At 39.0% G+C, this 12908-nt stretch overlaps 1 protein-coding gene across 2 annotated transcripts; it reads left to right on the top strand.

Annotated features, from left to right (window-relative positions):
* Positions 1 to 252: 252 nt before the first annotated feature.
* On the top strand, positions 253 to 8524 carry COMMD6 (COMM domain containing 6). 2 transcript variants are annotated; one of them, XM_054189085.1, is made up of 7 exons: positions 253 to 371; positions 973 to 1031; positions 1625 to 1690; positions 1859 to 1935; positions 3219 to 3387; positions 4528 to 4680; positions 5913 to 8524. In XM_054189085.1, exons 1-7 carry the CDS (start codon positions 323 to 325, stop codon positions 5937 to 5939), a joined length of 600 nt encoding a protein of 199 aa, XP_054045060.1. In that variant the 5' UTR covers positions 253 to 322; the 3' UTR covers positions 5940 to 8524. The 2 variants fall into 2 exon arrangements, with proteins under 2 accessions (XP_054045060.1, XP_054045059.1); XM_054189084.1 differs by having other exon boundaries at positions 5744 to 8524.
* The last annotated feature ends 4384 nt before the right edge of the window (positions 8525 to 12908 follow it).

Genomic DNA, 12908 nt, shown 5'->3' with positions numbered 1-12908 from the left:
AGACGCAGTAGCGTTTTAAAACGCGGACCTGGCTTTAATTTCATCTATTTAAGAAACGATTTACCCCGAGAGAGACAAAGCCCTCCCCACCCACCCCTTGGGCCTCACACCCACTCAGCCTCGAGGCAGTGGCCACCGGCCACTCGCGCGCGCGGGCACTCTCCGCCCTCCCCCCCAACAAGGGGAGAAGAGCGCATGCGCCTCGCCCGGCAGCCAATAAGGGCGAGGCCGCTGGCCCTGCCTCGCACTGGTGCCGCCCGGAGCCAATCGGAGCAGCTAACGTTGTGTGGCGGAAGTTGGGCCTCGGCGGGTGCGCGGCGCCATGGCCGCCGGTTCTGTGGCGGTGCTGGCGCGGGCGCTGGAGGCCCTGGGTGAGGGGACCCCGAGGGGACCCCGGTGTGAGGCCGGGGGAACTGGGCCCACCCGGGCCCGTGGGACGGGATGTGGGGGGAGCGCTTCCCTGAGGGTTTAGCAGCGGGCTGTGCTGCGGAGCCACCTGGTCTGGGGTCTGCCGTTCCGTGGGCGGAGGTTTGTGGTGGGCCAGTGGGGGCCCTCCCGGGCTGCCCGTGGGAGCTTCGCCACCAGGAGGAGGCCTGGATGAGGCAGCGTTAGCATTAGGGAGAGTAGCGGTCCTGTGCTGCCGCAGGGCAGCTCTGGGAATGCCTGGCTTCCCGGTAAGCTGAGGGACTCGGTGTGGGTGCTGCTCCCCAGGGTCGGGGGAGTTACTGAGGGCTGTCAAGCTGTGCATAGGCTCAGCCTGGGGCTTCGAGGCCTTATGGAGTCTCTCGTATTAGGCTTTTCTTGGGACGTTGAGCAGGTTACATTAATGCAATTCAGGACAATCCCCCCTAAAGAAAGCTTTGCTTTTAAGGTAAACGCATGCATGATGACCGAGGAATTCTTCAGAGATTAGACTTATTGCAATAATACTTTAAGGATTTGCTTCTGATCTCTACTGCTTGTGCTTTTCAGATGTTGGTGGTGCAGCAGATAAGATTAATGTAATACCTCAAGACTTTTTTGCAGAACTGGTAAGTAGGGCACTAGATGGGGTGTGGAAGGGCTACTGATGCGCTTTGATTCTGGGAAGCCTTTTTGTTTAAGCTCTTCTGGTGTTTGTCTGTTGCAAAGGGAATCTTATGTATGTGGTAGCTTGGATTTACATGACTCATAAAACGGACCAGTCCTGCTAAGAGCAATGAGATTGCTTTAAATTTGTGTTTTTATCACAGAAGACTTTTAAAAATGTGGCTTTTGCCTTTCATCTAAATGAGATAGCGAGCCAGCTTGCTAGTAAACATTCAGCTTGTTTACTGTAGTGTACACTTGAATAAGGTGATGGTTCAGTTAGTATGAAAATGATGTATTAAGTAGGAATAGCTAGTGAGGAATAACTAGACTAAAAGCCTTGACTGAGTTTATTTGCTTTTCTTGGATTTGATGTAACTTTTAAATCAGTCATTTCAATGACTATTCTCTCTGCATTTGAAGAATCCTCCTGTTGTCCATTTTTGCATTAACCAGTTTTCTTTTTTGTTTTGTAATCTCCCAAGTATTCAAACTAGCTTTGTCTTGTATATTAAAACATGCATTAAGAATGTTTTCAAACTTACTTTCTTTACAGTGTGAACAGATAATTCAACATCTGAACCGTAAGATCCCAGGTGTAAATATAGCCGAATTGTGTCAGGTAGGTTTGGATACTAGCACTTATAAGCATGTATATTAGCTGTATATACTATAGAGGATAGATTCCCTAAATCAATTTTTTGTCACGGGTGTGTATGTATATACAAGGAGGTTTTTATTAATGCATAATTTATTATTATTTGTAATTGTTTGAACATTCTGTTTCTAGAGAATTCAAACGTCTGGGATTGAGATTAATGTTGGTGACCTGGCAAAAATAGCTAACATTATTTCCTTTCTATTTAGGTAAGCACAAAATAATTTACTTTGCCTTGTGCCTTTTTTCCCTTCCATCCCTACTTAATAGTGGTATTAAAAAGTGACACCAAATGTGGGTATAAAATGAGCTGATTTGGGAAAAGAGCAAAAGTTTGCAACTCTTGGTACACAAAAAAAACTTCTTGGCTTAGTTTGTTTTTAAAAAATGTGTAGTTACTTAATATGTAGTCTGACTTTTTGTAATTAAAAAAAAAATGAAGAGAGGAAATTGTTCTAAGATCCTTTCTGCAAGCTTTAGAACTACTGGCAAAATAAAAGAGGAAGTTAAGCTCAGTTCTAAAGCTAGGCCTTTGCCTGGAAGAAGTGTGTTCTAAAAACTTTTTTTTTAGAGATTAGAAACTAGTGTTTGTTCTTGTTTGAAGGGCACACGGTTTTATAATATGGAACTCTGTTTTGATAAAGGTAGAGTTTTTAGGTAGTGTTTTCATCTGTTCTTTTGATGTAAATTTTTCTATTTTCAGAAAGATTAAATTTTCAAGATCTTGCTTTTAATATCTAGTATCGAAATGTTTTACGTGATGTTAATATGACTGAAGAAAATAAATTAGTATAAATTTAACAACTACTTTTCCTCTATAAAATATAAACCCTTAATTATATTAAACCATGCTACTTGGAGGACCAATTCTTTTTCTCTCTTATTAATGTCTCTTTAAGAGGAGTGGATCTGCACAAACAAACCTAGGGTGTGATATTTTTTTTTACCTGTTTCTGTCGAGGAAATCAAGTTGCAATTTTCCTCTAGACTTGCTGCCTTTTCAGTTGAGGGTTATTGCATCATTTGACTCCTGTTAGTACCAATTATACCACTGCCTAGAGGTCCTTACTTGCTTTTTGGTGATCCTTAAAATTACCTCTTCTAAATGTTTAATTAAACAGCCTTGTTTCTAAAGTAATAATGTTGTTTAAGTGCTCTGTGCACACATCTTTCACTGAATTATGGCGTCTTTTCAGTTGCAGCAGCACTTGGAGGCTGTGATTATTTTTGTTTTAATATTGTGTTGTGCAAGCCCAGCAAAGCTTGGTCTCTGCATATTAAGATATGTTAGAAGTCGTGGGTTTTTCACATGTGGATACAAAAGATTAGTAAAATACTATGGAAAAAAATAAATCACAGGCTGCCTAATTATTATAAAGTACATAGGCAATTTTTTATTTCTGCTTTATGTGTCTGTCTGGGGTGAAGTGAGAAATTGTATTAAATTCACAGAGAATGGAATTAACATGGTATTCTTTGGATATACCTATAGCACAGCAGCCAGAAACAATCTCTCTACGGAAGAACTCGTCGCCACCTTGGGCAATGCAGTCAGCGCGCTGCCAAAACATGCAGTTCAAGTTATTCGTCATGTATGGAATGAGCAGGGCAAATCCATTAGCGTCTCAGAAGATGCAAGAAATATGGCCACAATGGGGCAGGTAAGTAAATGACAAAGTGCAGTTGAGCTAACTATTAACTTTTCAGAAATGTCAGTGCTTCATTGTGTATGTTGTATTGTCAAGCATGTGGTGGTATCTTGACTGCCTAAAGCTTTCCTACATGCATATATAGCTGCCAAATGTCTACCCAGGTAAAGAAGCATATACAGTAAAGGTTGTCTAAATGCTGAACAGTTCTCCAATATTATTGTTTGGATGATAAATGCACATTTCATACTTCTCTAAAAATCAGTGCTTTGTAAGTACTGTTAGGGAAGGTGAGTGGCAGTCACTGTGGCAGACAATTGTATTAGCGGTTTATGTAAATCTGTTTTAAATATAACTTGAATTATACTTTAGAGTTGATAACACCAGCACTTAATTGTTTTATTCTATGTCTCCCTTAAGTTTAAACTCTTTTAAAGATGCTTTCTGTCAATTTCCAGCATTCCTTTTTTTTCCCTTTTTGAAAAAATAGCAGTGTTTTTGCATTTTAAGATCTTTTATTCTAACAACAGTTTAAAAGAATACAGAATTAGGGGGAAAAAAATCTTTGAGGCTTGATAGTAAGCTTCTAAAGGCTTACTTCACTTTATTCAACAGTTCTACTTATCATAAAAAGGCTAAAAATGATAACTTACCTGTCTGAAATGTATTTATATTTTACTTTGATTTATCTAAGATACAGTTATGAATGCCTTATTTTTTTTCCTTTGTCGCTGTTATAAAATTTTTGTGCACTGTGTGAGGTTTTTCTTATGTTTCCACTTGATTTGGAAACCTCTAAAAAAAAGAAAAAGACAAAAGCATGAACGATACACAAGCTAGGTGAACTCTATGGCTCAAGCTCCTCTTAGAACACTAGAACTTTAAATAGAGTGCACTTGGCTATTGACAGGACTTGAATAAGGAAAACAGATTAAGTGAAGTAACTTATTAAATAGCTTATTTTTTTCCACTATGAAAAGGAAGGGCAGATGATTTTGTATTCACAATAATATTTGAGTGTACATGTTTGTTTCCCATTTGGATAGGAGTTCTTGATGTCCTATATTGTCTGTAAAACATTCATCCAACAAAATAGAAACAGTAGGCAAGATCTTTCTTCAACGCTGTTTCCAATTATATTCCTCTTTGTAGTTTGTAGATATTAAGTGGAAACTGGGAGTTGCGATGAGCTCTGACACCTGCAGGTCTCTGAAGTACCCTTATGTTACAGTGACGCTAAAAGTGGCAGACCCTTCAGGACAAATAACAGACAAATCTTTTGAAATGACGATCCCACAGTTCAAGGTCTGTAATCAATGCTACTTGATTCAGTCTCTTAAAAACAACAGTGATGTTGTGAAGGAGCAACTGTATACCTTGATGCATAAGTTTGTGTTGCTTATTTACTAATACAGTAATTGAAAAATGAAGCATTAAGTAATTATTAAAACACTGAAGCTAAATACTTATTTCATAGTATTTAGTTCTACATCACTTATCCGAAAGTGTTAATTTAGCAGTAATTAATTGGGTCTCTTACAAATAAGCAAACAAATGAAGATGTAAAGACTTTTGGATCTTTCTTGTCAGCTGTCACTCTGCCTTATTAAAAACGAATGGAATATTCTAAATCTATGGTACTGTTCCCCAGCCTCAAAATCTAAAACTTGCGTTAAGCCTAACACTTGTAATAATTAGGAACGGAGGTCAGTCTGCTTTGTCACCACTGGCTCTTAATTGCTATGCCTTCACCTATGAATTTATGTAACTTTGTTTAATTCTGTATAAATGTGGCACTTCTGTTGTCATTCCTGTTTAAAGGGCAAGTATGTCACTTAGAATATCATACAAGCTTACAAATAAATAAATCCATGGAGCTGGACTGCCAGGGATTTGAGAAGGATATTCTGAATCCTTAGGTATTGTGAAATGTTGTATTCATTCTGGTTGAAATCTATTTAATAACTTGCTGTTCAGCTACGGTAAGACATGGATGCTGTACTTCAGAAGCCTGGATTATTTCAGCTGGGAATAGAAACATTTGTGTAAGAAGGTTTTTTTGGTGTTTGTTTTATTGTGGTGCGAGAGCTGCTTTGTATTTTTCTTTCATAGCATCTTTTCCTCTTAATAGGCAAATCTATGCAAATAAGGCATCACCTATGTAGATTTAATAGTGAATGTGCCCAAATGCCAACCAGCCCACAAAAAGAAAAGCAGAAACTTTCAGTTCAAGCTGCAAATTGTAACTGGAGAGTACGAGGGAGTATGAGAAACATGGATTGTGACTTTTGTCTTAACGTGCTAGTTTGAACTACAGTTCAAGCTTTTCTTCAAGAAGCTGAAACTTATCTTAACTCTTGCTTTTTAGAACTTCTTCAAACAGTTCAAGGAAATGGCAGCTGTTCTTGAAACAGTTTGAGGACAACTTTTATTTACATTGAAATTTTGGACAGACTTAGCTCAAGTAAACTTTCCGTTCTGCACAGGGAATAAAGTGCCATTGTACAGCAAGGTATGTATCCTTGTCTTTTGGACAGGTACTTGTCAGCATCATCCTTGCATAGCTGTGAAGACTTCTTCGCTTTTGAGTACTCGAAGCCAGCTCTGCAGTGTCTGTGAAAATGTGTTCAGCTTTGTTCATCCTGGTAGAAAAAAGATCAGGATGTGTACGGAGAAGCGTCACTGTAGACTTTCTAATATCCAAGAGTAAGAAGCTACATGTAAGAAACTACACATTTAACTCTGGAGTGCAGAAAGGCACCTGAACATGTTGGCTGGGAAGATACACAAAGAAGTGTAAATCCTGTGTTAACACTTAGGTGTGTAAAATTCAGGTGCGCTTGGACTCAACAATAATATTAAAGTATAAGGAGCATATGAAGTTACATATAACAAGCATACAATTTTTCTTGAAGAATAGCAATGTCAAGTAGGTAGTTGCAGGTACTTGCAGTTCTATCTCTGTCTTCTAATAACTGGAGAATGTACTTGTCCTAACACTTTGTTTATTTCAAATACTTACTTCCCACCATCTAGGCTTATAAAACTGAGTTAATGCATTAAGCTTTTCTGGAGACCTAAAATTTATTCTCTGAAATGAAGCCCAGAGGCTAATTTTAAATAAAGGTAGAAAGGTGAATTTAATTCAAAAGCCTTTTAATATATTTTTGTCTTTGCATTTAATCCAACTCTAATCTGTGGCACTCTGCTTGATGTTTTGATCAGCAGTCTGCTTTCTAATTAAATCAGAATATTGATGTAGTTGCCTCACTCCAAGCTCTGAACTAGAAAAGTCAAGAGGAGACTTGAAAATTCAAGCCAGTGTTAGCCAAGCACATCAGAGAAACTACCGTACTACAAGTCAACAAGATTTCTTTGCTGCTTGTATTCTGTGTCAAGAGTCCACTGGACTGTTGCGTGCTCTTGCTCTCAGAGAATGTCCTAACCAGCAAAATTTTGACTTTGATTCTGAAGAATGGGGGCATTTCCAAAGGGGGAGTGATAAATCAATCTGGTGTGCTTGCATGCTCTTTTTTTTTGTTGTTGTTTTGTTTTTTTTCTTGAGTTTTCCATAAACAAAACACACACTGCAAATGTAGTGGGATGTAATAAAAACAATACTGGTGTGTTTTAAGATGTGGTGCTGATGTAGAAGGGCAAGTAAGTCTGAAGAGAGACAATTCATACTAATAAGCAGACTGACGTTTATGCTGCAACTTCAGAATGGTAGAGACTGAGAGACAATTTTGCTGGGACAGATCCTCAAGTGATCTCAGGCTGCCTTAAGTGAGAAAATCTACCTTTCTAACCCACTTTTTTTTTTATTAACTTTTTTTAGAAGCTGGCTGAAAGCCATTGATACAGGTTATGCCTGTCTTTTTGTGTCATGAAGATAAACTGGCACACTGTGCGTGCTGCATACTGCAATCCTTTCAATAGAGATACAGCCCCACTATTTGGGCATTATGCATGGTGTGTAAAAACAGTGTAATTGGAGTTGCTTAGAAGGCCAAATAAGTGAAACAGTGTTGGCTTTAACAAAAGATAGTAAAAGTTTTGGGCCGTGGTCGTTGATGTGGATGATACTTCCTTTGTGCTGTTGGCTTTGTGGTTGGGGAGAGCAGACTGCTCTTTTCCAGGACCCTCTCAATGGTCACAAAGTGATCTCGGGAATAGACTTCCCGTTTGCCTTTTCCCTTTTCTGTCTGCAAGGGCTCGAGGCTGAACATAGCGCAAAAAATCCTCTCTGTGTATGGAAAAGTGATGTGAGCAGCTGACTTTTTTTATTATTTTTTTTTAATTTGCAGAAGTTGGAGTGTAAGGCTGCTATAACTAGAAAACATTTGTCATTCTTTGGCCTAGTGCATTAATTGGTTTACATCAATGCAAGAATTCCAGAAAAAGAATACTTTTTAGTAAAGCTCAAGCCTTAGAAATATTTCTGATTTGTTCTAATGCCCTTAAGTTCTTCACATAGCTGGCAATATTGGTGCCTTCATTGGAACTGGATGGAAAAGAAGATTTAATTAATCATGTCTTCTAGAAACAGCAATTTAGTAGATAGTGGAAGGTAATGAGGAAACTTTCAGTTGCTGTTTTTGCTTGGTCCATGAGCAAGAAGAGAAAGTTGGCAGCCTTTGAAAAGTCTTACATTTTGTCAAGTCAAGTATTCTAGAAATATTAAGGAATATTTTTGAAATGTCCCTGAACTCCAGCATGTTGTAACTCTGCCTGGAGGATGCCTGGACACATGTGCTACACCAGCACAACTGTCTGAGAATTTTCAGAGGTGTTTATGAACATCTAGGAGATATGATTTAAAGTCGTGTTATGTACACAAACTTCTGAGATTTGTCCTGATAGCTATCAGTAGGAATCCTTATATTGAGTAATGGAAGAATTACATACTTTATCTAAACAAAAAAACCCAAAACCCTAAAAGCCTAAACCTGAAGGGTGGCAATATTAACATGTTCAGACAAGCTGTTGAATTCTTAGTCTATATGTGCAGAAACCACATCTTTTCAAAGAGTGTCAGGAGTCCTTGCGTGTTCCTAATTCTACTTGTTGACTGATATGAAATTGTAATAACACAGATATTTTTGTAAGTCCACAAAACGGTCATTAAACATACATGTAACAAAGGTAACGATGGTCTGTATTTTGTTTTAAGCCTACTGCATGAAAGCCTGCCTCATAAATGCACTATAATGGTTAAAGTTCAGGACTAGACTATGACTAAACTTCTTTCCTTATTAAATTAGGATGCAGTTCAGACATACGCAGCCTTTCTCTGTGATAGGGTACCAAGGAGCTGAGGGATAACTGCAGCCTGTGAGGAATATCTTTATCTATTACTCACAGCTAAACAAAATGTTGTATTGAACCGGGAAAAGACAGAAGACATATGAGACTAATGAAATCTTGCAGGAAATTGCATTCAAGTGGTTTTCTTTCCTTAACTGTATTTAGAAGACAAGTAAACAATTTATTTTTTTTCAATGTATGTCTGGAACAGAGCAAGAGGAAGGAAGAGTGGGGGGAAAAAAAGGGTCTTACACAGTAAACAAACCCAAGGGAGGCAAAAATGAAAGAATCTCCCAGCAATGACTGCCATCTTCATAGCATGACTTTTTTTTTTTTTGCATTAGTTTCAAACATAGCAGCTCACTTACAGAAAGCTATTTTGTAGAAAAATGGAGGAAGGCCCACAGAAAGAGTGCACAAATGGCTGTAGTAATTTCTGTGCACTAATGGTTTTTTACATTTAGCTTCTGCACACTTTGCTCTAGTCATGACCAAAGTAAAAAGCACATCTCTGTTAGCTTGTTCCTGCTTCCACAAAATCATACTGCCTTTCTTTATCTGCATTTTAAATGTATGTAACCTTGTTCCACTGTGAGCCTGCTTATCCCCCTTTATTTTTGACTTTCCTGTTTTTAAGCCTTTACGCTCTATTTGAACAGCTGAAGAAATGTTACTTGGACCAATTAAAGGTAGAGAGATGATGAATTTGAGGGAGAGGAAGAATGTTGTTTCTTCCTCCTGCTTGCCCTCTTCCCTGTCATATTTGAGTGTTTTATTACCCACTTAACTGTGGGTGTAATGAGAGGGTAATTTCCAGTCCGTTGCAGAGGCATGCAGGGTTCTTCTATTTAGTCCTTGTGGGTACTAGAATAACATACAAAAGTGCCTGAATCATTTAATCTACCTGCAGCAAAAAATTCTCCATCTTTGAAGAACCTCTGCAGTAGGGGCAGGGACTTAAAATGCAGCAGCCTCTATCTTATTCAGTACCCTGTGGTTGTGCTCATTTCCCAGACAGATTTTTAGTAAAATGTTACGTGATTGTTGATTTAGCTGCTAGCTTACTACCTGTTCACTTGGTTAGGAAGCTGGATGGTTGTAGAGAGGTGGGGGTCGGTCTCTTCTCCCAGGTAACAGGCTATAGGACAAGAGGAAATGGCCTCAAGTTGCGCCAGGGAAGGTTTAGATTGGATATTAGGAAAAGTTTTTACACTGCAAGGGTTATTAAGCATTGGAACAGGCTGCCCAGGGAAGTGGTTGAGGCACCATCCCTGGAGGTATTTAAAAGACTGGTAGACATGGTGCTTAGAGATGTGGTTTAGTGACTTTGTGCCACTGAGGAAGTAAGGAAGCTGAGATTGCTCTCTTCTCAGAGAACACTAATTTTAGTGTTTCTAGGTTTCCTCTCCCTTTGCTGCATTTTCCTCCTATGGCTAATTACAGTCTAGCTGCCTTACCTGTGGGAACTATTTCTGTCCAATATGTGTAGGTGCCGTAGTTTCCAAATACTCTTGTTAGTGTTAACATTATAAGTATTGTTATATTTCTAGATTGGAAATTTCAGTGTCAGTTTTATACTTCACATACCGAGCTTTGTAACAGGAAGCTTTAATAGGCATATTATAAAAAAAAAAAAATGAAACTTCTATTATTTCATACAATAAATTTCTGTGCTATATAGTATTTTAAGAGGAATTTGTCATAGCATTGGTCGCCAGGTGGCACTCCTACATATAGTCTTGATACACGGTAATCCTTTGAGAGCGTGTCCCACAATGGGATAAGGACTTCTGGTTTCCTCCCCTGTGTAGCTTGTATCTGGAGCTGCACATGTTCATGTCACCACAGCTTCCATCCTATTTCTTGCATTGTAGGGAAATACTTTTAACTTCTGTGTTAATTATTAAAAAGATGAGCGTAACAATTTCTGGTGACATAAAACAGCATTCAGCATTTTAATGATAACAGAATACATACCATACATTTTATATTTGCAGTAGGTTAAAACAGTGATTTGATTATACTAACATTTCTGCATTATTAATTGCACTTTAAATAGAATCATGATATATTTCTGTTGAGGCTTATTCTTGTTTTGCATGTTTGTCATAGAATGTGTTGGGTTGGAAGGGACCTTTAAAGGTCATCTAATCCAACCCCCCTACACTGAGCAGGGACATCTTCAACTAGATCAGGTTGCTCAGAGCCTCATCAAGCCTGGCCTTGAATGTCTCCAGGGATGGGGCCTCCACCACCCCTCTGGGCAACCTGTTCCAGTGTCTCACCACCCTCAGGTGAAAAATTTCTTCCTGATATCTAATCTAAATCTACCCTCTTCTAGTTTGAAGCCATTGCCCCTCGTCCTATCACTACATGCCCTTGTAAGAAGTCCCTCCCCATTTCTCCTGTAGCGGTATAGACCACTATAAGGCCTCCCTGGAGCCTTTTCTTCTCCAGGCTGAACCACCCCAACTCTCTCAGCCTGTCTTCACAGGAGAGGTGCTCCACATCTCTCAAATAGATTTTTCTAGATCTGTATCTTGTTCATAGAATAATCATTTTGCATTTCTCTATGCAAGGTTTTCATGCAGTTTAACCACTCTGAATTCCTTTTTCTGTATTTTGTTGTGCAGCCTAGTTTTCGGTGACGTTATGCCACACTTAAGGATACACTTCTCTGCCACTGAAAGTGTTCCTGCTGCTTAATTCCCCTGTGAACTATCTCTGAATTTGAAAAATAATGTTCAGATGTTCTTGGTACTACTGACGCTGCAAAGAATTTTTCTGTTTCTCATTAATGGGGCCCAAATGTCATCACTACTGTGTCTTGGGCAGGTTACAGTTGTTTGTTTTTTTTTTTTTTTTTTTTTTTTTAAAAATTCATCTGAGAGCTTGGCCAATTTAAAGCAAGACAGGCTTCCTTCCCGGTCATGCTTCTGAACGGGCAAGTACTGGATGCTGCAACCACACGCAAACCTTGAGAGGAGTGTTAAACTTTACATTTAAAACGAGTAAAGGAATGTAAGTGCGTGCCTCATGTGAATCACTGGTGGGCTGTGCAGCGCTGCTTCTCGCAGTTGGGAAGACGAGAGATGCTCAGCGGTCGACAGAGTCAAGACAACAGATGTTGATTTACCTAGGAGAGAGTCAAGGACGATGAGAAAGAGGATTAAGGGGTTCCCATCTGTTCCTTTTTTTTTTTTTTTTTTTTTTGGCAGCTCTGCTGGCACCAATCTTTGTATTGTTCTGGGACAAGAAGTGCCCTGTTCGTCATAGTAAGCTGTACCTTGTCTTACCAGAGGTACAGTACTGCGTTGTGAAGTTGCAACAACATTTTAATAGAGAGACACTGTTGCAGTCTTAATGGTATTTGCGTTTTTCTCTTGAACAAATATAATTTGTGACCTTTGGAGTACTCGTGCCTTTCCAAAGGATCTCTATTCTGCATTGTTTCCGCACCATGCTACAGATCTGCTAACCTTTCTAGCATGGGGGTCACCTTTTGTAATAATATATTTGTGGGATAATATAAAGATTTTCCATTTAACTTTGGCAATAACAAGAAATCCTGTCTTAGTTTCCATTATGGAGAGTGGGAGGGGACCAGGATCCATTCCAAATGATAAAATGAGGTAGAGGTAGTAGGCACTGCCAGGGAGAGAAGTAGACTCCAGCAGCTGCAGTACTGTCTTCCTCATTTTTTTCCTTTCTTTGTATGTGACTGCAGTGGTCAGGGAATAGTAGGGAAGCAAATGCCTCCTTTATATAAAAGCAGAAATAATTGGGAACGTAGAAGTACTTGTTGCAGAAGTTGCTCTATCTCCTGCAATAACTAGCTTTACAACTGGCCTGACCTGCCAACAGCCACCAAACTCTGTATTATCTCAGGAAGAGGGATTTCAGTAAGCTGATCAGATACCCATTTTTGTAGGGAGAAACCTTTAAAAAAACTCCATAAACAAACAAAAAAACACTACCAAATTGCAAATGTTCCCACCTGGAAAGACGCTATGATCACTTGTAAGCACACAGAACTCGAGATTAAAACTTAGTTTTAAACAGAAAGCGTTGTTCTTCACTGCATTCAAAGTCTGCTGTGCCAGAAAGTTTCATGGGATGACTGTTACATGAAAAAATGACAACAGTAAGAATCTGTTCCACAATCAAATGCTTCTTTTAATCAGTCCTGTATTAAATTGAATAACAATACACTGAACACAGACATA

The sequence above is a fragment of the Rissa tridactyla genome, chromosome 1 (genome assembly GCF_028500815.1).
Source record: "Rissa tridactyla isolate bRisTri1 chromosome 1, bRisTri1.patW.cur.20221130, whole genome shotgun sequence".
NCBI lineage: Eukaryota > Metazoa > Chordata > Aves > Charadriiformes > Laridae > Rissa > Rissa tridactyla.
This window is presented reverse-complemented; position numbering and strand designations above follow the sequence as displayed.